Below are 27350 nucleotides of genomic sequence, written 5' to 3'. Positions count from 1 at the left end.
CGTGACAACTCTCGGTATCCAGTAGGTACTTGACGGCTACACGAAAACTCGATTAAGAAAATCATAAATTTAACTAATTAGCATTGTACTGATATACCGGCCCTAAGAGGATAAACATGGTATCACTTCTACATACATGAACCCACACTTTGCCACATGTGCCCTGATGATGGAGACTGTAACGCTGTCCAAAACATTGGCTAAATAAAGAGCAAGCGCAACATATCATTATTATGGGTTATTACGCAAAAATGTCATTTCAAGCAAAGTTCCGATTCTAAAAAGAGCGATAGTGAGATTAGTGTCTAGCACTCTGGATGGCAGTTTTGTCTGATAGAAAGGAAGAAGTTAGATTACCACAGCTCGTTATTTATCGAAATGTAATACATAAATGTGAAGTACAAAAAAGAGTGTTGTGCACAGTGGAAAACTTCTGTCAATTTTATCTTTAAGAACAAATAGAGGGTCTGTCATTGATTTTTGATTGTGTTTAGGAGGCACGTTGAATTTATCTTATCAGTTTCTCATCTGACTACGTGGAGAGTGGATAGCACCCGACCTCCGTATTCTATTAGGCTCATTGCAACTGATTTCTTCATATTTTTTAAGGTATATATTTACTTTTTCATTCCATCACAATTGTTTATTTGGCTCGTTGTATGATATAATAATACTAATTTATAGATATTTAATTAAAATATATGTGGTTTCTCAGCCACATTGCGTAAAATATGGTGGCGGCCTTTATTACTCTATATTCAGTTTTTTTATTCTCGAAATAAAAGTTACGATAGAGAAGGAATTTTTATTTTTTTCGATTTGCCGCCCAAGCGAAATGTTTCTTTTCCTTTTTATTCGTGAATTCGGCCACGTTGGTGACAGCCATGGAAGTAAGTACCTACTTACATAGCCGTCTTACGTTTTTCCAGACATTGGCGTTTTCTATGTCATAATGACGTTGTGGCCAGTTGGAACCGTTTCGGAATGTCCGGTTTTAGATCGTTTTTTAAATCAATAATTGTGAATGAAAATATTAAAATGATATTTTTAGTACGATCAGAAAAATAAAATTTAAATCTTCAACACTTTTTAACGGTATTCATAGCTTCTGAAAACAACTCATTGTGGATGCTCAGACGGAATAGATACAACTTTTTTTTCATCAAATTTCATTTATTATTTTATTATAGATCTTTAATCATTTCGTGCATCCTTCTCCCTTTTTTGCAAAGTGTGTAGCTCTTTGTAAGAAACTAATACTTCGCCCTTTCGCCTCGAACCGCTTCCTGCTCCCGGTGTCCTGGAAAGGGTTTTTTGAACCGGGATGTATTTCGATCACTTGCACTTTCAATGAAGTGTGTTTATTGATTATTTTGAATTCTACAGGTCAGAAAAATGTCAGACGACAGGATCATCGCAGAGCCCGATCAGGAGGATGAACACAGGTAAGATCTGGCCTCATTTATCCCGAAATAACACTTAACCAGCAACGAGCACTTATTTATATATTTATTATTTCCTTGTATTTATTATTATTACGATACGTATAGTGAAAATTATTCTCAAAGTCTCTGTAAGAACGCACTGACGAAATCTTCAACAATATTAACATCGTGTCAAGAAAACAATTATTTTTGATTATAAACTAAATGATATTTGCATATTTACTGTTCAGTCTATTAAGGACCTTCATGTCACTTTAGATTACAAGCTGTCTTTTCGACAACACATTACCAACGTGGTTAATAAAGCTCAGAATTACATCTGAATATTAGAATATTATCATCACCCTAAAACCTCTTTACTGTTCGTTGGTTTGCCCTAATCTAGAATACGCCTGCGTTATTTGTCCTCCATTCTATGATGTTCATTTTAATCATATCGAATCCGTACCGGAATTGCTTGGAGGTGGGGCTAGAACTCATACGATGAACTTAAAGAAAAATTAAATCTTTCTTCTTTAGAAAAACGTAGGAAGGACTCTGATCTCATCTGCATTTTCAAAATTATTAACAGTATGATTGACTCACCTACTTTGTTGCAACTCATTCATTTCAATATCCCTTGCCGTTGACTCTAGAAATAATCATTTGATTTTCCTCAATTAACACTCCACAAATTATGGATACCATTCACTCTTGTACAGAATTTTGTCAACTCAAGTCCAAGATCTTGATTTTTTTGGTGTAAGCCTAAATGATTTTTGTCAGTATCCAAGTAATATTTTGTATTCATATGGCAGAAGTCGTGAACTCCATAAAAACCTTGTTCCTGTCATAACTACATTATCTCTTTGTAACATTTCTCCTTGTATTAACTTTGTGTAACATGTAATGTGTTAATTGGACTTGACCCGTTAGTAAATAAATACATTAATTAATTAAACTCTATTCTGAAACAATACTCCATTACATTGATAAATATAAAACACAAGAAATAACCACTGACACGTGTACTGTATAGAAACACTATATCGTGAGGTCAGAAACAATTCCAACAACCAACCATAAGAAATAACAACCGACACGCGTACTGTATAGAAACACTATATCGTGAGGTCAGAAACATTTCCAACAACCAACCATAAGAAATAACAACTGACACGCGTACTGTATAGAAACACTATATCGTGAGGTCAGAAACATTTCCAACAACCAACCATAAGAAATAACAACTGACACGTGTACTGTATAGAAACACTATATCGTGAGGTCAGAAACAATTCCAACAACCAACCATAAGAAATAACAACCGACACGCGTACTGTATAGAAACACTATATCGTGAGGTCAGAAACATTTCCAACAACCAACCATAAGAAATAACAACTGACACGTGTACTGTATAGAAACACTATATCGTGAGGTCAGAAACATTTCCAACAACCAACCATAAGAAATAACAACTGACACGTGTACTGTATAGAAACACTATATCGTGAGGTCAGAAACATTTCCAACAACCAACCATAAGAAATAACAACTGACACGTATACTGTATAGAAACACTATATCGTGAGGTCAAAAACATTTCCAACAACCAACCATAAGAAATAACAACTGACACGTGTACTGTATAGAAACACTATATCGTGAGGTCAGAAACATTTCCAACAACCAACCATAAATGCAACATTTGGGCAAAAAAGCTTCCTATACTTTGGTACTAAACTCGATACCAAGTCGTAAAAAAATTAATGAAAAAACACTTTCAATATAACATTATAGATAACATGAAAGCATCTGTCGTTTGCATAGACTAATAGTATAATACATCAATGGTCGTTTGCCTCTGCTGTTTCCATCAACAAATAGTCCAAAATACACTCCAAATTACAATAGCGAACAGTAGGTAAAACATATGCAAAATATTTTTAAATATCAAACGAAATAAACATTAACATTAAACATGCAACATTTCCACACAATATAGTTACGTAAAACAATAATAGATGTATAATAATACCCGACTGCATGAAAATCGGAACCAAAATAGAACGGGTTCTCTTTTTCAAACCGGATGAAAAAAAGCATCATGTAAAACGCCCATAAGAATTATCTAATACTTATTATAATTTATTTATTATTGTTAATGTTGTTGGAGCATGATATTGTTATTATTGTATTTAATATATTTTAGCTTTGACAATATCGAGTCAATAACGTATCGTAACAATAATCAAATGTCAAACGTGACAAACCAACAAAATCGTAAGTACATACATAATGTTTTATATTTGTCATGAACCATCATACAATCAAAGAAGGCAGTCATTTGATAATTTTATCGCCAAATTTCACAATCAATCACAATAATGTACCTCTATGTAGGTTTATTTTAAATAACCAGCAAAAACCTACCTAGTGCCAAAACACATTTTTTTATCCATCGTTGGAACTGCTGCATTCATGTCTAGGTATTTTTTCAAACTTATTCTGGTAGAGGAAAAAATCTAAACACACAAACACAAAAACTCCTATCTTTAAAGGGGGGAAAAAACGTATCTACCCGACAGACTTTACTATGTTGTCAAATATTGACAGTTGTAATCAAGTTCATGGGCTGAATTCACACACAGATCCGCCGTGTATTCCTGTGACGGACAGATCGGCTCGGTCCATCGCGTCGCGGTCGGTCTGCTCACTGTTTGTCTGTCGCGAGCGGATCCGTGTGTGAATGTACGCAACGGATCGGCTCGCCGAGCATGACCTCATTCGCAGTCATTCAGTGATGGTATATCCATTTTTTCCTAGACCTCAGATCAAAATTTCCCTAGATTTTAGAATGAGTTTCCAGAATTCCCGAGAATATTTCAAAATTTCCCAAGATCGGCTTGATAATTTTGACTACTAACCAAAATTTGAAAATTTCTCAAGATTTTGTGCTTTTTTCATTTTCCCTTGATGTAAGTAAAATTCCCTAAACCTACCATCACTGTAATATGAGACGCTCGCCGCTTGAATGTCCAAATGTGCGTAAGTCTGCTTGTGTGTTGCCGTCGGCGGATTTGCTCGGTGGACAGATTCGCTGTTCAGATCTGTATGTGAATTCTGCGCATTACAATATAACTTTTCTACGCAGGATCTTGCAGCGTTAGGTATATGTCGATTGTTTTCCGACGCGTGGGGCGACGGGCTTAGATTGTTATTATTAAAATGACTCAAACCAAATGATTGCATTGAACCCTCGTACATTCTCGAACTTTTCTTCAACCCAATCCAAATCAATATTTATCACCATTTACTAAGAAACCCTGAAACTTTCCATATTCCTTTCCAAAGAACCAATTTTACCTTCTCATAATTTCTTGTGCGAATGTGTCGACTATATTATAACATCCAATCTTTTTATTTTTTTATTTAGTAAATAATACATTTGTACAAATTTAGGATAGTCCCATAAAAGCTGTCATTTGGCAGCTTGTCTGTAGGTTCTACCAATTAAACGATGCATAAGAAAATATTTGTAGATAAAAACATTTATAGTTTTAAGGAAACATTAGAATAGATCACATAGTAATATTAGATAATTTAAATTACATTTATAAAATATCTGCCTAATAACAAGATACGTAGGCAGATACATTTAGAAATTCAAAGATGCGTGAAATTTTCGTTAATTAACCACAGCTTTATCATTTTAGGACATGGTCTGTAATTTTTTTTTAAATTTTAAGTTTTTATTGAAAATCACTGGTATTATATTGTATTCAAGAGTACGGCTTCAATATTTATTTAATATTCGAGGAGTGTTTAGGCCCTATCCTTCTTTAAATCTTGTGGTATATTTGTGTACCAGTGGGTGTTTGTATAAGCTTTCCCCCATGTTATCCATAACAGTAGTGAACCAAATGATACCTTTTATTGTAAGTAGGCTCTCTGATCCATATAGTACTTTTAAGTTATGTCTCTGTTTGTAAATATTTGATGTGAAAATTTTTTTACTATGGCAGTTTTTAATATATTTAATGTAAATAGTGCTTGCGTGTCCCCAAGTTCGAATTCCATATCTAAGGATGGATTCGACCATAGAAAAATATATGAGTTTAAGAGTGCAATGAGGCAAAATAAATTTTAATTTGTAAAAGTTACATGCTAAGGATCGGAGCTGGCTACAAATTTTTGCCAATTGTTTATCCCACATAAAATTATTATCAATAATTATTCTTAGATAAGAAAATTCATTTGTGATCAGTTTTTTCACAGTCGTAATCATTAACAATTACTCTATTTATACAGTCAAAACTATGAGCGGTTATTTTAGGTATATTCCAAAATTTCAAACTCGGTGATCTTATATACATGCATTTAGTTTTTTTAACATTAATAATTAGTCCCACATCATGGGTCCATTTGAGAAGCTCGTTAAAGTCTCTTTGTAATTCTTGTATAGCTATTAAGGGATTTTCATTGGATACTACAAGAGCAGTATCATCAGAAAAAATGAATCTACGAGCTTTTTTGAAAACCTTACACAAAGCAATAACATATACATAATATATAATTTTTGACCTAGAATTGTCCCTTGCAGTACTCCTGATTGGATAAATCTTGATTTACTAATTATATTTAAAATCTTCACACTAATTTTTCTATATGATAATGATTCCTATAATTTCAAGTACTTTAATTGTTTGTTTGTGGCTCGTGTAAATTATTCTGTTAACTAAGTGGGTAATTACAAGACTAAGTAATTTTACATGTTTTTTAAAAATCATACATACGAATTAAATCCACGCCTCGTGTCTTGGAATTTTTCATACCACCGATAATTAATGCAATTTGCTTTGCATATACTCTTGATATGTATATTCAATGAAGTAAATATTCCTGCATGTATTCAGACGCTCGGACATTACATTTATTTAATAACTTATTTACTCCCTCATCAAAGAAGTCTGCAAAATTTTCTGCCACTACATCTGTCGATTTAGACTTTAGAGAAATGTTTTGATATGACTTTATCACAACCGTATTTATCTTTCCTTCCTAAAATTTTATAAATTTCATTCCATGTTTTTTTAATGTCTTTGAAACAGTGGTTAAATTTATTGTTACAATATATTTTTTGTGTTTAATATTAGTTTATTTAATTTATTTCTGTATTTCTTACAATTGATTTCATATTTTTTGTTGTTAAGTGAGTTTTTCCATTTCCTCCAAAGTGTATCTGGTGTTTGTATATTTTCAATGAGGCTATCATTCATCCAATTTTTTGGGTAATTCCGATAGTTTTTAATTTTGTGAAGCTACTTATTTCATAAATTTCGATTTATTTTCTTCATACAAAACGTTTGGCTCTGATAATTTTAGCATTTCATTCCAGTCGGTGATTGAGATAAATAGTTCAACCTTTTTTTCGGAGAGTGCAGTGTGCCTGTGCGATTCAGTGTGCGATTTGTCTGAAGTGTGTTTATCGTGGGTAGAGAAATAAATCGTCGTTACAATTAGGTAATTAGGTTATTCACTCTCTCTTATATAGATATGATCTAAACAAGTAGCCGTTACATAGTTGGACAATACTGCTTCTCGTGTTGCATCGTTTATAGTTTTAACCATTCCGAAGTGAGCCATTAGATTTTCATATTGGATTACTATCGGTTCGAATTCATTTAATATGTTTGTGTTCATACTACCAAGTATTGAAATGGATTCTTCAATGTCAATATTGCCCAATATAGTTTCCAGCTCATGGAGAAATATTTTTTTTATTTGTGTTTGGTGGTCTATACATTGCCAATAGATGTATACGTTTATGTTTTTAGATAGAAATTTAGTTGTTACTATATTGATTGAGAAACATCCTTTCATATAATATGATTAAAATTATATATTTTTCTCTTGCCCAATCCATATTACAATATGGTCTAATCGGTTGGGGAGGGACTTTCAAAACTAACCTTTCACCTGTAGAAAAGGTTCAGAGGTTAATTTTGAAAGTCATCCTAAGAAAACCATCGATATTTCCAACCACGGAGCTGTTTGACTCGTTTAGGGTTCTTAGCTTAAATAAAAATTTTAAAAAGAATGCACTTTTACAAATTCATAAAGACCATTTCAATTCAACAATTTCTACAAAAATAAGTAACCGATCTAGATCGCGTGGTAACTTAGAAATTCCTAAATGTAATACTAGTGCTGGTCAACACCATTATACTTATCAAGGTATAAAATTGTTTAATGCCCTTCCGGATAAAATTAAAACTGAAAAAAATTACAAAACTTTCAAATCACAAATCAAACAACTTTTAGATAAACCCAACGGTAATCACAAGTTTTAATTTCATTGGATACATTTTTCAAATAATTGTTTATATGAACTCATTTGTAATTTTTATTGATTAAATTTTCCTAAATTCACATTATGAATTTAGGAAAATTGATTAATGATTAATAAAAAAATTATATATATAAATATATAAACAAAATTTAATATTTAAAAAAAAATACATATCCTCTAAAGTTATATTATCCTAATATATGCTAATATGCGTTTATTGTTGTTGCATTTTATTAAGTACCCATTATCATACAAGATTGCCAGCTCGGTCTTTGAACAATTTACTACCAGTACTGTACCTACCTACTATTATTTAGTACCTAATAAGTACATTTTTATATCTTATTTTTACTAAGTTTAATAACTATTATATTATTTAAGTTATATTTTTTATTTTTTAGTTTGTAATTAAATTTCTTATTTTCTTAATTATATAGTGTTATCAAATTTATCATCTAGTTTTATAGCTATTTGTTATTTTTTAGCTACATCAACTAGTGAAATTTTACAACCTATAAACCATAATGACTCACAACACTCCCCAACTCAAACACGAGAAACAATTTCTCAATTGAGTTGGGCAATTTTTTGTTAAAAATTTCTAATTTTTTCGCAATCAGCCTCGAAATATCTACATTTGTAAATTATTGTAATGTGTTTGTATATTCAATAAAAAAAATAAAAAATTATTTTTTCGAATGTAAGATGATCCGTCACGTATACAATAAATCCGCCTCCCAATCTTTTTGTGCAACAAAAGTAGTGAGAGTTAAAACCCGATATTTTGTAGAGATTTACATTATTTTCATTTATCGATGTTTCACATAGCGTGATTATGTCAATATTTCGCAAGGAAATAGACATAATTAGGGGGAAAGTATCCCTATATTTCGCAAGGAACTAGACATAATTAGGGGGAAAGTATCCCTATATTTCGCAAGGAACTAGACATAATTCGGGGGAAAGTATCCCAATATTTCGCAAGGAACTAGACATAATTAGGAGGAAAGTATCTCAATATTCCGCAAGGAACTAGACATAATTAGGGAGAAAGTATCCCAATATTTCGCAAAGAACTAGACATAATTAGGAGGAAAGTATCTAATGACCTACTAAATTCGACACTGAAAGAGGAAACATGGGATACAGTCTTATCCACCAGTGATGTCAATACTGCAGCTGATAATTTCATAAGACGTCTAAAATTACATATTGGAAATTGCTCATATACTAAGAGAATCCATTGTAATAAAAAGCACTTGAAACCATGGATAACTTCTGGAATTGTTAACTGCCTCATTAAACGTGACAAATTACACAAGAGTTGTCGTAAAGAACCAAATAATATCGAACTGTTTGCACATTATAAAAGATACAGAAATTGGTGTTCTAAAATTATAAAAACGACCAAACAGACATATTATAAAGGGAAGCTTCACGAGGTAAAAGGAAACATAAAGCAAGAATGGAAAATAATAAAACAAGCATTGGATTTGCAAAAGGAATCAGTGCCCATAAATAAACTGAAAGTAAATAATAACATTGTATCCATAAATGATAATCCAACAGTCATTACTAACCATGTGAATAATTTTTTTAGTGATATAGGTCAAAATTTTGCTAATCTTTTGTGTAGTGCAAATAACACCAGTGAAGAATCTTTAGTAAAAAATTATAATCCAACACAATCTATGCAAAATGCCTGCTTTGAATTCAAACCAACGAATTGTAATGAAGTTTTAAATGTGATTAATGAGCTAAAATCAGGTTTTTCGAGTGGAAATGACAATATAAGTGCAATGGTCTACAAACAAAATGCTTCTGAACTAGTAATACCTATTACACACATTGTAAATGTTAGTTTTGAGAATGGCTTGTTCCCTAATCATTGCAAAAATTCCAAAGTTATTCCTTTATTTAAAGGAGGAGATAACAAAGATGTAAATAACTATCGACCTATCTCCTTGCTAAATACGTTATCAAAAATAATAGAGAAATTAGCTAAAATTAGGTTGATGTCTTATGTAAAAAGATATGAAATTCTCTCAGATAATCAATTTGGCTTCCGAGAGAACATGGGAACAAGTGATGCTGCATTAAAAATGATTACCACAGTCGTAGAAGCTCTTGATACTGGCAATAAAGCAATGGCCGTCTTTTTAGACTTGTCTAAGGCATTTGATACCGTATCCCACGGTTTACTCTTAAAAAAACTCAGTTCAATGGGTATTGTTAATAAATCTTTAGATTGGTTCAGATCATATCTTGAAAATAGAACACAGAGAGTAATAATTAATGATCACATTAGCTCAAATAAATCAATTGTATATGGTGTTCCTCAAGGTAGTGTTCTGGGTCCAATTCTATTTTTGTTATATATTAACGACCTCTGTAAACTGAAATTTTCTGGATCTTCAATTGTATTTGCAGATGACACTGTCTTGGTGTTTGCTGCTGACACGTGGAACGAAACGTATGCTAAGTGCGAGGCAGGATTAAGGGCAGTCAAAAATTGGCTTGATCAAAACTTGTTAACCTTAAACATGAACAAAACTAAATATATTACTTTTAGCATTTCCTCTGTAAATCAACCATCTTTGGAACGTTCATTAAAAATACATTGTTGTGTGCAGGAGTGTAACTGTCAATCTTTGGAAAGAGTAGACAACATCAAATACCTGGGTTTAATTATTGATAAAAATTTAAAATGGAACAATCACATTACTACATTAAGAAACAAAATAAGAAGGCTAGCATACATTTTCAAAAATCTAAGAAACATATTGGACAAAGTTACATTAAAAACTGTATATTATGCTCTAGTTCAATCAATGCTTTCATATAATGTTGTCTGTTGGGGTTCTTGTAACAAGACTACCTTAGAGCCTTTGAATGTTGCGCAAAAATTAATTTTAAAAATAATGTATAAGAGAAATTTTATGTATCCATCAAAGTTATTATATAGTGAAAGCAAAATTATGACAATAAGGCAGTTGTACATAATACAGGCTCTCTGTAAATTTTTCAACAACACTATTACTGCCAAAAGATCTCAACAAGTGCGCAGCACTAGAATGGGTTCTTCTTTAATGTATCAGCCGGTGTATACCAGAACATCCTTCGGACAAAGGAGTTTTTCATATAAAGCTCCGTTGCTATATAATATGCTTGGAGAAAATATAAAAACTATAGGTACGTTAAATTCATTCAAGAAAATGGTCAAAATCTCCGTACTAGCTGAGAATGATGATTTTGGATCACCCATGTTGTCGCTTATATCATAATTCCTTGTGGAAGCTCTGTTTCGATACAATCCTTATTTACTTACTGCGCATGCACTTATTTACTTCTAAAATAACTTTTGGTTATTTATTATTATGTTACTTATTATTATTATTATCTACTTAATTATCGTATTAATATTTACTTTAATTATTGTCTAGCTAAAATATTTACTTACTTACTTTTTATTATAATATTATCTACTTACCTATCGGTTATTATTTACCTTTTTTATTTAGTTATTTTTTATTTTTTCTTATAATCTATTATTCATACTATCCATGTTGTAATTGTCAGTATGGTTTCCCTATGCCTGTGTCTGATAAGCCAGCACAGGTACCTTGTACTTTAGTTAACAGAAGAATATTATTGTTGCCAACTTACTTAATAATGCTTCTTTTCTTTTCTTTTATTTTGTTGACTTTTTTGTTTTTTATTTTGTTTTTTGTTTTTATTTTGTTTTTATTTTTTTCATACATTTGTTACTAAAATTTTGTTTATTTTTGTCTACCGGTCTCGAAACGTCCGTGTCATAAACTTTTCTTTTTTTGTTTAAGTTTAATTTAATGTTGTTATTATTTTAAATTTACATATATGTATTTTTTTAAATGATATTTTTAAATGATATTATTGTAAAGCTGCACATCTTGATACAGGAATGCCCTAGTGAGATGTGCAGAGTATGCTTTTTATGTAAAAACTGTTTTTTGAATTAAATTAAATAAATAAATAAATAAATAAATATTATTATTTCCTAATATATGTTTATTGAACCAGTTTTCAAAGTTGTGAGTACGTTCATAATCAATTTCTGAGGTGTCAAAATCTCCGTTCAAATCGCCCATATTGAATAATATTTTAATGGCGGCAATGGTATGTAAACAAGTGTGAGGATTTATCAAGGCAAATAATATATATCAATTTTTTTACAGAAAAAACATTACCAATATATTCATAGTTAGATTTTTGCTTTGTAAAGAAAGTGGTTGGTTAAATAATTGACAACAGTAAATATTTTTTCCACATGTATGAGTATACCTAGGATAAACTAACATCAATATACATTTCAATACTCTCGTGTTAACACTGTAGTTACCGGTCAATAAATTAGAATATAATATATTTAAAGAAGAAAAATTTTTCAAGGATACGGGATACTCATATTTTGCAAATAAATGATATACATATGATATGATATAATATGTGCCAATCAGAAAATGATACAAATAAAGTTTTGGTTAAAAGCATTGATTTTTTTTTAGAATAATAATGAATACAAACATACCTAATCATAGTCTATACGACTTTGCGCGATATGCATCATCTTTTTAAAGTAAGTGCAGTTTGTGTTGTTTGCTTTATGATTAGTGTTAAGGGTCATCTTAAAAGTAGTGTTTTGGTAAATACAGTTGCTACATTTTTCTTCCGGGTTTTCGTTTGGTGATTCCTTCCATTCGTGATCCTTAGCACAATGTAAGCAGGCCGCGCTTTTGTCTTTGCTCAAACATTTCAGTGCAGTGTATCCAAATTTGAAGCAGTGGTAGCACTGCGTCAGGGGGTTGGCATCTTCCACTCGTACTCTGCTGAATCCTATATTGATTTTTTTCCTTTTCAATGAGGTAGGACCTCAGTGCTCCGCTGGTTTCCAGTATATAGTTAGTGAGTCCATTTTGTGATCTAGGTTTAAACATTTTTATAGTGTTTTTTGTATCATTTTCCATGAAATCTTTGATATCATCATTTTGGGTTTTTAAAGCCTCGATTATATCTTAATACCGGTTTAAATTATTAATTATAAATAGGTACAAAAAATTCCTGCGCGTATAAAAAAATAAATAAATAAAAGTGTATAATACAGGGTTTTCCAATGAGAGGTGTTATTTTGATATTCAATCGTAAAAGATCAATGGTTTCGTTGCTTGTGTGGCACGTAGCGCCGTCTTGTTGAAATTAAACGTTGTCCAAATTAATACTATCCAATTTCGGCCATGAAAAATCATTAATCATCTCTCGATAGCTTAATCCATTCAACGAAACTGTTGCTCCAGCCTCATATTGGAAAAAGTTAGGTCCAATGACTCCGCCGGACCATAAACCGCACCAAACAGTCACACGTTGAGGATAGAGAGGCTTTTAAACAATAATTCTTGGGTTTTCTGAGCCCCAGATGCGACAATTTTGCTTGTTGACGAAGCCACTGAGATGGAAATGGGCCTCATCACTCAACATGATTTGCATTTGATTCACTCAAGTAAATTTTAATAATTTCAATGCGTTGTTGAAGCGTGTATTGTTCCATTTTTATTAATGGCGTTGTTTTTACTTGTCAAATGTAAAAAAATGACAGCTTCAAAAGTAACATCTACCGAAATAGCGGGCTATTCAAAATAACACCTCTTATTGGAAAACCCTGTAGTAGGAGCAATAGAATTTTATAAACTATTCGCATTGCTACAAATATTTTTTTTATGATAAACAGAAAAAGGTTACAGAGGTAGTAGATGTGCTACATAAATAAATATTACAAAGTTTTTACGTGTTTATATTACGTAAATATTGGTTTTATTAACAGTTGGGGGGTTTACGATAACAGTGGCATATCTACAAAAACAGTATTTTGAGAAAAACGCAAATAACGATTGGCATGCTCATATGCTCATTGGTATATTTTATAATTTTACCAACAAGTCGCAACGACATGGTGAAATTTCACGGAATTTCAAAACTCTCCCTAGGTATCTAAAATGTGCTATATACTGCTTATTTTTGAAGTTGTCGTTGAAAGAAATATCATTTTAGAAACTGAATAAACTTATCTTTGCAATGTTCATATTTGAAATAAACATTGATTGCATGAGATATTTTGACTCGGAACGTATATTATTTTGTAAGAATTCAATATTTATAGAACATATTCCTTTTGTGTGGGTAATTAGTAAGAAAACTGTCACTTTACTTTTTATGTCGTTTCTACAACAAACATTATATTTAACTTTCAACCGTCAATAAAAAAATCCTGCCGTTTCGTAATCATGCACTTTGACATTTTTTATTTAATTTCGGTATAAATATTTGATGCAAAATGAAAAGAATAATTATTTATTTTTCCAATTACGAATAAATCACCTATCTACGCATTATACAAAAAATTAATAGAATACTTTGTGTTAGGGTGTTATTTTAGAAAATAGTCTTTCAGCGTTGGTCAGTTTATTTCTCTTACATACACAGCTCATAGTAAAAAACAGAGTACAGGAAAGTCATTAAGAGTTTAAACAATGATCAGTAACGTTCTCAGTAAACACTTAAGTAACAGAGGACCAGTGGTCTCTTGGTTGGGTTGAGGTTTCCCCGACAAGTAATGTCCCGAGGGAGCTGTTACTTGAATTCCCAAGGACGACCCGGTACTGGGGAGGGTTTAACTGGGCAATGACCACTAGGATTATGTTGCTTAGTTTAACCAGGAGACTGGATACTCTGACTCCATATAGGAGTGTTATATACCCTTTGGGGCAGGGTAGTACCGGCCAATGGGGTGTCTTCCTGTACGAGTGGTGAGCTCAAAGTTGCCGAGCGAGACGGCGCTATGCGTGTGAGGGATAAAGTATTCGGATCCGTGCATCGGACCAAATACCGCGCGCTACAACTTTTATAATGTATGGACGGCCCGGTCAGATCTGTCCTTCAGAGGCCATAATGGAATATGATGTTGGTGGCTAGTAATGTCCTTCCGAGGCCTGGAGGGTTAAACGGCTGTATGTACGAGATAGAGCATTACATTTCATGAAACCAACCAGTTTTTTATAGTCAGGCCCCTGTGATTCTAAGACCCCGTGCCTATCCAACAAATTATAATTTTGTCACTTTCCGCAACGTTTGTAAATAAGTAAATAAGTTAATGGATATCGTGCTTTGTAAAGCGTCCTGTATAATATATGTCGGTACGATTTATTACACAAATGGCGCCTTGAGCATTACTATTATCATTGCAAGTTGTTATAACAAATAATTTAAAAAATATTCGCTTTTCTTCATTGTGTATATTTGCCGACAAATAAAGCTAACTTCCATCTCATTACATATTATACAAAACTAACATCCTCAGTCGACAAGGCGCACAGTATTACTGAATTTATGATTTTCTGAAATACATTATTCATCCTTTTGATGAATACCGAAATAACCTATCTAGATACGCTACAGTTTACCTGATTTTCAAGAGGATGTCGACTTTAACTAGGGGCCTACTATAAAACCACTCGGCCTACTTGATAGATTCACCTATTTTAACGACGTTCTACTGGTATTTCAATGGAACAGGCTACGAGGAACTAGGAACTAGAAACACGCCAAACGCGCGCCCATTATTTGTATACAGTTGACATTGTCGCATGATAACGGGACGTTTCTGCATCTCATTCCTGTATTCCAACGATTTACGGGTCCTCGAGCTGTGAAGTTAATATTAGAAAAGCTTCAAAAATATCTCTAAATCTAAACATCTACAATAATATCTTTGAAATTTTTTTATAAAATCTCAACTTTAACAGGTAGATCGCAGTTTTCAATATTCGAGGTACCAAACACAGACCTTGTGGAAACCAATAAAATATACTAGGTAGGATAATATCCTCCTTTCCCATACAATACATTTATTTATTTATTTATTCAAACGCCATAAAATGGCTTTTACAATACAGTGGTAATCGATTTACAAACGTACAGTGTGCTAAGTGTTGGTTAAACCGGGAATCGAACCTGGTTATTAAATTGGCTAAGCTCAGATAAAATGGTAGAGGCAGATGAGGCTCGTGTACTATCAGGGGCGGGCAGCTTCTTTGGTCATCAGGCTCGTCCATCGGTTAGGAGGTCAAAGGGTAGGTTTATCACACAATAATAACACATGGGTAGAAAGGCACAAGGTATATTAAATGTCTCGAGAAATACAGGTTGACATAGATCTTCCTACTCTCTCCTCTAAATTGACGACGACCGGATGAAGCGCAGATTCTACATGAAGTTACCAGAATTGAACACAAGAAAGGGGGTAGGTTGAAAGCTTACGATTCGCCTTGAGATGTGGTACATCATGTTGACCCAGGTTTCCCGCGCTTAAAAGCAGCGGTACTATTGGTGTGGTAATATGCACTCGGGATTTTACACGAGAACGGGACTCCATTGAGTTTAGTTCGAACCGAGATAATAAACATGATTGGAAGTTTGATGGCGATACATTTAGTTAGAATACTGGAACGAGATCGCGTTCGTTATTGCGTAATTATGCAAGTCATGCCCGCGAGTAGATTTGCCATTGCGAGCGACCGTGTTGTTTTAACCAAGGTCGGTTCTGCACTGACGAAGCGCGCTTAGGGCCGCCCGTGTTGCCCGCGAGCAGCCTGGGTGGTCCAAGTCGATCACGTATTTCGACCATCTGGCCGCGTGTGTCGCAACTAGTGAGGGGAAATTGGGGCAACTATGCCCTATTCAACTTCATAGGGAGACTGTATTACGTAACACATTCCCCCTCCGCCAGTAAAAGGCGACGTGGTAATGAAGCTTTAGGCGCTAAAAATCCTCTTCACCTTGTCGTGAGGGGAGTAGAGAGAGAAAAAAAGTTGATTTACAAAAAAACAAAGAAGAAAAAAGAAACATGGTTATGCAAATGATGAAAAGACAACATACAAGGTTATGCAGTGATGACAAGAACAACATACAAGGTTATGTAGTGATGACAAGAACAACATACAAGGTTATGCAGTGATGACAAGACAAACATACAAGGTTATGCAGTGATGACAAGAACAACATACAAGGTTATGCAGTGATGACAAGAACAACATACAAGGTTATGCAGTGATGACAAGACAAACATACAAGGTTATGCAGTGATGACAAGAACAACAACCTGACTCTAAAATTTCATTGGTCTGTAAGCTAAGTTTGAAGAGCGTAGTGTTCGTTGAGTACCAAGTAGACGTAATTTCACTGAAGTTATTTAAGTTACACTTTCACTGTAACTTGACCCATTTGAGATTGCACTCAAGTATCACTAGGGCCATAGAAATTGAACTGTGCTTCTTGGTTGTGGTTGAGAGATGGTGATGCTGAGGGCCGGAAGTGTCCGGGTTCTGATGTTGTACCAGCGTGAATTCCATTATGCTGATGTGGTGGGGCAGTGGTTGTCAAGGTGAAATGAAGTTGGTTATGACATGGAGTAATACCAGTAAGTTGATTGATGATTGATGCGTGTGATGGCTATTATGTTGAGTTTGCGCATCGGCAAGTGGTTGATTTGTACAATGGCCCGTAGTTGATTGTACGACGGCAAGTAGTTGATCTGTACAAATGGCAAGTAGTTGATTGCACAATGGCAAGTGGTTGATTGCACAACGGCAAATAGTTGATTGCACAACGGCAAGTGGTTGGTTGCACAACGGCAAATGGTTGATTTGTACAAACGGCAGGTAGTTGATTGCAGGAACATAACTAACCTTGAGCTGGCATGCTCTGAGGTTGGTTCTTTTGAATGTGGTTTGAATGATGAGACAACTTGATTTGCAACTGCACGCACGACTCACACCTAATTTGGGTGCGGTCGGGTGTTTTTTGGTACGCAGAGATTGGAGAGAAGTGAGTGATGGAAGTGAAGGCGGCAAAGAAGTGAAGCTCAGCTTGCAGGTGATGAGGAGGGCTGCTGGTCTTCTTTTTAATCCGGGGACAGGTTATTATTATAGTCAAAATTCTTGAAGTTTACCTGCCTGGTAGACCAATGATGAAAGAACGTTTGGAGAGAAACAAATTGTGTTCAAGAGAAAAGACAAAAAGACAAAAAACGTTGTTGGTTGGAGAGGAGAGAGTAGAGAGAGAGATATTATGCTGACTATACCATGAGTATCCCGAGATTGGGGAGACAAAAAAACTATCACGACTGGCGTGAGGTTACCTATTTGATTTACAAGGTAGGTAGGTGGTTGTGCCGTAGTAACACCAAGTTTCTGAAAGAAGTTGGCCTTCCATGGCCGGTGTTAGCGCTTGAGCGATAACAACTTACGACTTTCAAAATTACAAGAAATGTGTTGATTACCTAGGAATGGGGTGAAAAGGAAGTTTTTTGAAGCAAATTTCATGGATAAAGATTGTCTTATAGACAGACGATACGCTATGTGCGTAGAGTACACCTTCCAGATTCATGAAATTAACCACAAAGAATAATGAGGGATGAGGAAAAAATGGCGTTGAGCGAGAAGGTCTGCTGGTGATGGAGCTAATTCTCCGTTCGATCTCTTTCAGAGAACGAAATGTGGTCAACCAGCAGATTTCTTAGCTCTTTACAAATGTACAAGAGTTTGATGGAAGGGTGAAGGATGGAGGGTTTGAGCAGCGAAAATTGATAGTGACTGAGCTAATTCTCAATTCGATCTCCATGTGAGGACGAAATATATCAACCAGCAAATTTCCTAGCTCTTTACACATATACATGAATTTGATGAAAAGGTGAAGGAGAATACACAGTAATAACAATCTAATCTTTCACGTGTATTTGGTGAAAGATTAGGGGTCGTTTTTAATCTTCTACTGTTTGTGAGAACATGACAGACCTTTGCTCAAGCTTCACAAACCTGGGAGTTTTTCTTATTCGTCTCCCAGACAACGAGTTAGGTGGTTTTGTGTCACTGTCTCAATTAACTCCCACGACACGATACCTCATAACCAACAGTGAAGCTGATGGCTAGTCCATGGTCAATGGATAGTGGATGGTTCTTGGGTCCGCTTGACAAGAAGTCCACAGGTATCAGTTAGCGTAAAAAAATTGCTGAATGCACAGCTTCATGTTTGTTTGAAGAGAACAAAAAATTCTCACTATAGTGAAGGACATTTCCCTCAGTGTCATGAGTAATACAAAAGGGTCCCAATTAAGGGCGACAAGTCAGGGTAAAATGATCTACGTCTGGTAGAACAAGTACATAGTGTCAACTTATTTAAAGAAAACAACAACAAGATATTGTATCGTTCGCACGAATCATGGTAAATATTATAACGTTTCCACGTCTCATGTAGAAATTGAACGAATTACGAAAGAACCCTAGTATTGAAAGGACGGTACGACATAGATATTTATAACCATTTATGGAACAAATTATCTCTTTGGCCACAGTGTATGTGAGCCAGTAAAAAAGTAATTATAACGAACTTCTCGTATCACGGTAGATATTATAACATTCTCATGTATAGTGTTAGATTTTATAACGATCCCTCGTCTCATGGTGGATATTATAACATTCTCATGTATCATGAAAATAACATATCAACGTTCAATAATAAAAAAAGTACCATTTCAATACCGGAAAAAAGATACATACACAATGTCAAAAACAATCAAGTAGTGGCTATTGGTATTATAAAAAAGATGATGGCATAACCTTTGGTTGGGTTTATGCGTTTAGTTGGCAATAATACAAGACATATGCCTAAAGATGTCTTACACAAGACACACAGTATAGCAGAAGAGACCTATTTGGTTTTACTAACTCTTTGCTTACAAAATGTTGTGATGGCATAACCTTTGGTTGGGTTTATGCTTTAAGTTGGCAATAATACAAAACATATGCCTAAAAGGATGTCTTAGACAAGACATACATATAGCAAAAGAGACCTACTCGGTTTTACTTACTCTTTGCTTACAAAAAGGTTTGTAGTGGTTTATTTAAGACCTTTTAGGGTTTTACTTACTTAAAATGACCAAACAAAAAAAACGGGGAACACACTTGGTGTTGCCAAAATTGCCACAAACACGAATGTTGTGAACTTTATGATACAAATTGATACAAGTGGCACCTAGAGACAGGATGACTTAATATAAGTGACCTGGCTCGGTGTATTTGACAAGGCAAATTAATGCTAATTAAGTCAAAATATAGTACATAATATAACAAATTGGGGTCAGAAAGTTGAGATCTTAAGATTTTACATACTCAATGTGACCGAAAGGTGTTATTGTTATTGATGAGGAGGACAAAACGGCGTTTGTTCTCCTTTACAACAACCTTTTTCAGAATTGACGTGTCAATATCAAATTCTGAAAAAACAACAAATTAGAGCAAATGGGAATATTGAGCGCCATTCAATTTTTTAGACAAAACTGAAAAAACTTTAAAAAAGGTAATTGTAACTTTTATTTGTTACACCTTTGTAAACATGAATCAAATGACGATACCAAACTGGAATTTACACACGCATTATGATTACAAGTTACAGGGGTAGAAAATTCACCTCAATTGGGTGTATGTTGCAAAGGGTCATTGTTTTATGTACGATGGAGCCCAATGGAACAAATGTGACGAACAAATGTGAAAGAACAATGTGAAAAAACAATGTGAATAACAGATAACATGAGAGAATTAAAAAACATTTACATACAATGTTGTACGTGACTTTTTGTGGTAGTTATGACAAAAATAGTTATGTATTTAGTGTCGTAAGTGTCAGAATGGTGACGACTAACAACTGATGTCCAGGGTCATGACTCCGGGAGCATCAATCGTTTTGGAGGTGGAAAAAGTCTCTTGACTGGAATGATCAGTTCCAGAGAAGATACGTACAAAATATGAGTACAATTTATATACATTACATGGTGAGGTGTGACAAAGAAACAAAAATAACAAAGGGATTATACAAAAGAGCATAGTAGTACAAGAATGGGTGAGAAATGATTAAAAGCCACAGTTGACACTTCTGTGTTTTTAGAAAAAATGAGAAGGTTACCTTGCAGAGGTCGAAATGCGAGTTTTTATATGAAACTAACGCGATAAGACATGCTGTTTGTCTGCACGAGGGCCAAATCTCGTGGGACAAAGGTAGAGCCAAAGGTTTGTTAGCTATGTGTGTGTGACCTAGTGAAGGTGATGTCCAATGTGTCCACGCTTCCTAGTTTGACAATATCTTTCACGTGGTAGTTACCGATGTGTTTACCAGAGGCGTCCGATAGGGTATACACTACATCTGAGATTTTTCTCAGCACTTTTGCTTTAACAAAGCGAGGAGCTAGTTTTGCAGAGAAGTACAAAGCACCTTGTGAGAGTGTGTTGTTGCGTCTCCAAACTGTGTCGTTTTCCTTAAAGGTAACATGTTTCCTGCGTAGATTGTATCTGTTTGCACTCTTTTTGTGGGCAAGTATCAACGCATCTGTGACTTCGCTGTAAATAGCGGAAAGTTCTTCAAGACGGTGAGCGTAGTTCTCTGATGGATTATCAGTAGAAAGGGAAGATGATGGGAGGCTAGCGTCCCAATGCAAGGATCCATGTACAATTTGTTCCATACCATGTTTCAGGAAGAAAGGGGTGTATCCAGTAGTGAGGTTCACCGTATTGTTTAGTGCAGCTTGAATTTTTTCCAGATTTTTGCACCATGTTCGTTGATCTTTGTCAACCAGGATTGCCAGAGCCGTGTTGATGGTCTGGTTGTAACGCTCTACTGTATTATTTTGAGGCGTGTAAAGTGTATTATAGAAAATATCTTTTATGCCGTATTTGGCCAGAAATTCCTTGAATTCCAGAGCTATGAATTGTTTTCCGTTGTCGCAAATGATGGTGCGCGGAGTGCCGTAGGGGATAAAAATGTTTTTTTCTAACAAGTTTATGATTGCAGATGCTGTGGCTCTTTTTAATGGGAAGATCCAACAGAACTTGGTGAATATATCCACTATGCTAAGTATATGCATGTTTCCGGCGTAGCTTCTGGGGAAGGGGCCGATGAGATCCATAGAGAGTGATTGTAGTGGCCTGTCCGCTCGTTTGGGGTTATTCATGAGACCAGATGGGGGTGCAGTACTATGTTTGTATGCTTTGCAAATGTCGCATTTAGAGATATAGTTGCGAACTTGTTTAAACAGGCCTGGCCAGTAATACCTTAAGGCTATTTTCTTATAGGTTTTGAAAGTTCCTGGGTGTATGGATCCGGGGGCGCTGTGATTGTCGATGATAATTTTTTGTGTGTCCTCTGAGGGAATGACTAGCTTCCAAGCATAGTCTTCGAGTATAGACAGTGGTGGTTTGCAGTTACGATATAACCGACCTTCCTTTATAATAAAGTTGGGAAATTTTTGCGGGTTGTTCCTGCATTCCTCGTAGGTTTTTAAATACCAAGTGTCTTTGGTGGTAGGAGTTGGTGTTGCTGCAAGGGTTGAAAACCTGAGGTGCAATGTTGAATGCTTTCCAAAAATCCACTCCAAGAATAAATTTCTGGGTGATGGTTGGTACGATTAGGAAATTTATTGGAAATGATTTGCTTCCACACTTGACAGGTAGGACAATAGCTCCTGTGACTTTTTGAGTGTTGTTGTCTGCGGTGGTGACGAAAGCGGGGTGTTTGTTGATTGTGAATCCGTTGTTGACAAAGGGAATGTGGGCGTTACCGCCGAGGCAGCTAACTGAAGCTCCACTATCCAGTAGTCCAGAGAAGACGACGTCATTAACAGAAAAATGCGCGTATGGGCGACCATCTTTAGCTTGAGTGCAGCTCACCGTAGAAAGTTGTAAGGCCTCTTTGAAATATGCAACGTGTTTCAACCACTCGGTCCATTCAGTAGGCCTGGATATTGAATGGATTTGCGAGGGGTTGGATCTTAGTTTTTTGGAGTTCTCTTGGACCAATTCGGCGGAGGTTTGGAGAAATCTGTAGGTGGTCTTGCAATTAAGTTGTTGGAAGGATGTATTCTTTCAAGATTGTTTCTTGATCTCTTGAAAATTTCTCTCAAGTTGTCCTGTTGAGGAGAATGGTCACGGGGGCGCTTTTGATGGCCTCTGTTGTCTTGGGTATACGAAAGTTTTGCTTTTTTGTAGCAAGTCGATTGTGAATGTCCGGTTCTTTTGCAAAAGGTGCAAAACTTCTTCTCGTTAAACTCTGGTTTGATTTGATTGGTTGACCGAGAGGCGAGGCTTGGTAGAAGGGGCTCGTTAGAAGGCTTGGTGTTTCTTCTTTTATCTTGGTAGTTTTCCAATAGTAGACAGACATCTTTGAGTTGTTCTACTGAAGATATTTTTTGAGAGGTTATTATGTTCTCGTATCTTGCTAGGAGGCCGTCAGTCAAGATAGGAACTAGCTCTGTTTCAGGGACTGGAGTTGTCAGTTTGATGTTTAGAAGATCTGCTCTCTGGGCGTATTGTGCTACCGTTTCGTTGGAGAATTGTTTGATGGAAAACAGAGTAGACTTAATCCTATGCTGTGTTTCTTTTGGTGCGAAACTTTTCAGGAGAGCAGCTTTGAGTTCGGGCCAGGAGTTTACTTTTTTCTTGTGGATTCTATGCCAGGAGAGTAGCTCGTGCGAGATGAGATCTATGAAGTTACGGTGTAGTATCTCAGTAGGAATGTTGCGTATCTCGGCTGTTTCTTCAATTCGGTCGATGAAATCTTCTACGTTAGTATTACCGTTGTACTTAATTTTCCATCCAGTTAGGTCGAAGGGTTTTGTAGTTTCCTTGATGGGTATAGCTGGTGGTTTAATTTCTGTGCAAGCAGGTATGTTTGTGTCGGAGATTGTTATACTGCCGGGTTGAAATTGCAGTCTCCTAATATATTTCCTGTTGTAGAATGTTGCGTACTTAATCAGGACGTTTTTGGTTTTGTTGAAAGGAGAAATATTCCTGTCTTTTAATTCCTTTTCTAAACTTTGAGTACTTTGAGAGCAGATGTTGGCTATTATGCCTAAGGTGTTGTTTCGAGGATTCATTTTGTGGAAGTTGATTTAGACTTTGTGAGAAGAAAAAGAATTGTCTGAGTGTGTGGCTGGTTGTTTTTCAAAAAAAATACCAGGGGTTTGCTTGTGATGGTTGGTGAAGAATTTTGTGAAATTCCCAGTATGGAAAAAAAAATGGCCAGCGGTTTCCTTGTGTTTTTGATGGAAAAGTCCCCGAGATGTGTGTTTTTGAAAAATTTCCAAAGTTCCAATTATGGAAAAAAAAATGGCCAGCGGTTTCCTTGTGTTTTTGATGGAAAAGTCCCTGAGATTGTGCGTTTTTGAAAAATTTCCGAAAAAAATTCAAAGTCCTAGATGAGTGAAGAAAATTTTTGAAAAAAATTTCCAAGTCTTTGATTTGTGAAAACAAAACGGCCAGGGGTTTCCTTGCGATTTTAGTGGAAAAGTCCCTGAGATTGTGCGTTTTGAAAAAAAAATTTCCGAAAAATTTCAAAGTCCTAGATGAGTGAAGAAAATTTTTGAAAAAAATTTCCAAGTCTTTGATTTGTGAAAACAAAACGGCCAGGGGTTTCCTTGCGATTTTAGTGGAAAAGTCCCTGAGATTGTGCGTTTTGAAAAAAATTTCCGAAAAATTTCAAAGTCCTAGATGAGTGAAGAAAATTTTTTGAAAAAAATTTCCAAGTCTTTGATTTGTGAAAACAAAACGGCCAGGGGTTTCCTTGCAATTTTAGTGGAAAAGTCCCTGAGATTGTGCGTTTTGAAAAAAATTTCCGAAAAAAATTCAAAGTCCTAGTGAGTGAAGAAAATTTTTTGAAAAAAATTTCTTCCGAAAAAAACAAAAATTCAAAGTGCAGATTTCGAGAGAGTATTGTTTGTTTTTTCAACAATTATTGGAGGGTTTGTTTGTGATTCGTGACAAATTGTCTGAATTTAAGCAGAACCAGTGTTTGGTTATTTACTCGTAAAATTCCCTTTCCCTTGGACAATCGACAGGCCATTGCGGAGAAGCGCCGAGGGTCCGGGTTTACGTCAATCGCGAATCTCAATTATATGTAAAGGGTAAGTCGGCTTTCAAGACTTTTCTTTCGAAAAGGATACTCTACCCACCTTTATTACATATAAAGCGGAATTATCAAATGACAGAAGGGCGTTAGTTTTCCTTGTCTATGTATTTTGCAGAACGATGCTGGCTTATGGCTCCACTAACAAGGAATTTATTTTGTATCATGAACAAGATTTGAAACTGTTGAATTGTATTTTTATTGTGGCTCATTCTCTCTAATAGTTGCACTTGGAAAGTAAACCATTGTGGTCTTGGATCACTATGTGATGTTTGAGATGTCCGAAAAGAAGTAAACGTCGATTGCGCACTTTGTGATGGAATACCGGTACTTAAAATTTGTCGAGTGATGATTCGTAAAACTTGTAATTTAACACCGAATGGCTTTAATGTGACACAGTTGTTTTAGATTTGACGCTATGGTTTGTAGAACAGCTATGATTTATTGGAAGAAAACATTGTTATTCAAAGGTTAATACAAAACAAGGCATGAAAACAGAGTGAAGGAGTACAAGATTATTTCCAATTTGACCTCCCGATGGACGATTAATTACCAAAAAAAAAAAACCCACGTTGCGCCAGTGCTAAGTATTGGTTAAACCGGGAATCGAACCTGGTTATTAAATTGGCTAAGCTCAGATAAAATGGTAGAGGCAGATGAGGCTCGTGTACTATCAGGGGCGGGCAGCTTCTTTGGTCATCAGGCTCGTCCATCGGTTAGGAGGTCAAAGGGTAGGTTTATCACACAATAATAACACATGGGTAGAAAGGCACAAGGTATATTAAATGTCTCGAGAAATACAGGTTGACATAGATCTTCCTACTCTCTCCTCTAAATTGACGACGACCGGATGAAGCGCAGATTCTACATGAAGTTACCAGAATTGAACACAAGAAAGGGGGTAGGTTGAAAGCTTACGATTCGCCTTGAGATGTGGTACATCATGTTGACCCAGGTTTCCCGCGCTTAAAAGCAGCGGTACTATTGGTGTGGTAATATGCACTCGGGATTTTACACGAGAACGGGACTCCATTGAGTTTAGTTCGAACCGAGATAATAAACATGATTGGAAGTTTGATGGCGATACATTTAGTTAGAATACTGGAACGAGATCGCGTTCGTTATTGCGTAATTATGCAAGTCATGCCCGCGAGTAGATTTGCCATTGCGAGCGACCGTGTTGTTTTAACCAAGGTCGGTTCTGCACTGACGAAGCGCGCTTAGGGCCGCCCGTGTTGACCGCGAGCAGCCTGGGTGGTCCAAGTCGATCACGTATTTCGACCATCTGGCCGCGTGTGTCGCAACTAGTGAGGGGAAATTGGGGCAACTATGCCCTATTCAACTTCATAGGGAGACTGTATTACGTAACAAGTGGTAAACAGGATAATAATAGCAATAAATTAAAGAACAATATTGATGTGTAAACAAAAACACTATTGCAAGTGATGTAGTTATTAATATAAGTGCACTAAGACAAAGCATAATTCAAACGAACTGTATACCATCGTAACAATAGTTGAACTAATTTATACTAGGCTTTTATAAGACCTGTTATAAGTCGAAGTATGAGGTGTATGATAATAGTCAGTAGTGAGTTTATTGTTACCCACAAAATTAATTTTACTTGGAATAGCTGAGTAGGCATCGCAACTTGGCATTAACAATTCAGGGCTGTCAGAGATTCAATGTTACTTATGGATAAGAAATAATAATTTTTAATGAAATAATACATATGTTAGCTCACACTTTAAGATATCTTAAGTAAAATATTTAATAGTTATTCATTGTTTTTATTTAGAATTTTATTTTTCATTAAGAATCCTTGGCCTTGTCACAGATAAAATGAATGTGTTCATGGTCAAGTACCTTATTTTGTACGGGAATATTAGGGATCTTTTTCAGTAAATTATCAATTATCAGCGAATACAAAAAGACTTACTCTTGTGATGTCCCCTCCTGAATATAATTGTTCTTGATATCGTTGTTGAGCTCTTCTAACGGCGTGTTGTCCTCAAATACAATTCTTTCTTTCAACACGCAGCCGGCGTAAGTACCTACTAAGCAATAATAATAATAATGTGTCCCCGAGGAAAACAATTTCCCTCATGGCCGACGTTATCGCACTACCCCGCAGCTGGTATCCGCCATCAAGACCTGGGAAAATCTCATCCCATGAACCCGGGCACCCTTTTAATGTTATTGTATTTCATTGTGAATTAAACCACTGTTCTTCCCTGCAGGAACGATGAAGATGAGCCAACTTCAGATGGGGGAAGAAAGCTAAAGAATACAACATGGCGCGCGCAGTCAGCGTAAGTATTTATTTAGGAATTTATTTAGATGGATAATAATAATATTCAAGAAATATAGTGTTATTGTATTACATTTTTAATTAAACCACGTTCTTCCTTGCAGGAACGATGAAGATGAGCCGACTTCAGATGGGGGAAGAAAGCTAACGAATACAACATGGCGCGCGCAGTCATCGTAAGTATTTATTTAGGAATTTATTGAGATGGATAATAATAATATTCAAT

At 35.3% G+C, this 27350-nt stretch overlaps 1 protein-coding gene across 1 annotated transcript in view; it reads left to right on the top strand.

Annotated features, from left to right (window-relative positions):
* The first annotated feature begins 574 nt into the window (after positions 1 to 574).
* Positions 575 to 27350, top strand: part of LOC149414688 (uncharacterized) — a 28576-nt gene continuing 1800 nt past the window's right edge. Inside the window, exons 1-4 of the mRNA XM_089643273.1 lie at positions 575 to 609; positions 1387 to 1445; positions 27054 to 27125; positions 27229 to 27300. Coding sequence (XP_089499399.1) covers positions 1396 to 1445; positions 27054 to 27125; positions 27229 to 27300 — 194 coding nt within the window. The 5' untranslated portion in view covers positions 575 to 609; positions 1387 to 1395. The remainder of the gene's footprint in view (positions 610 to 1386; positions 1446 to 27053; positions 27126 to 27228; positions 27301 to 27350) is intronic.

Source organism: Hesperophylax consimilis, chromosome 19, assembly GCF_061612785.1.
Source record: "Hesperophylax consimilis isolate HC1 chromosome 19, BYU_Hcon_1.0, whole genome shotgun sequence".
NCBI lineage: Eukaryota > Metazoa > Arthropoda > Insecta > Trichoptera > Limnephilidae > Hesperophylax > Hesperophylax consimilis.
The sequence above is the reverse complement of the archived record's forward strand: the minus strand, read 5'-3'. Positions and strand labels throughout refer to the sequence as shown.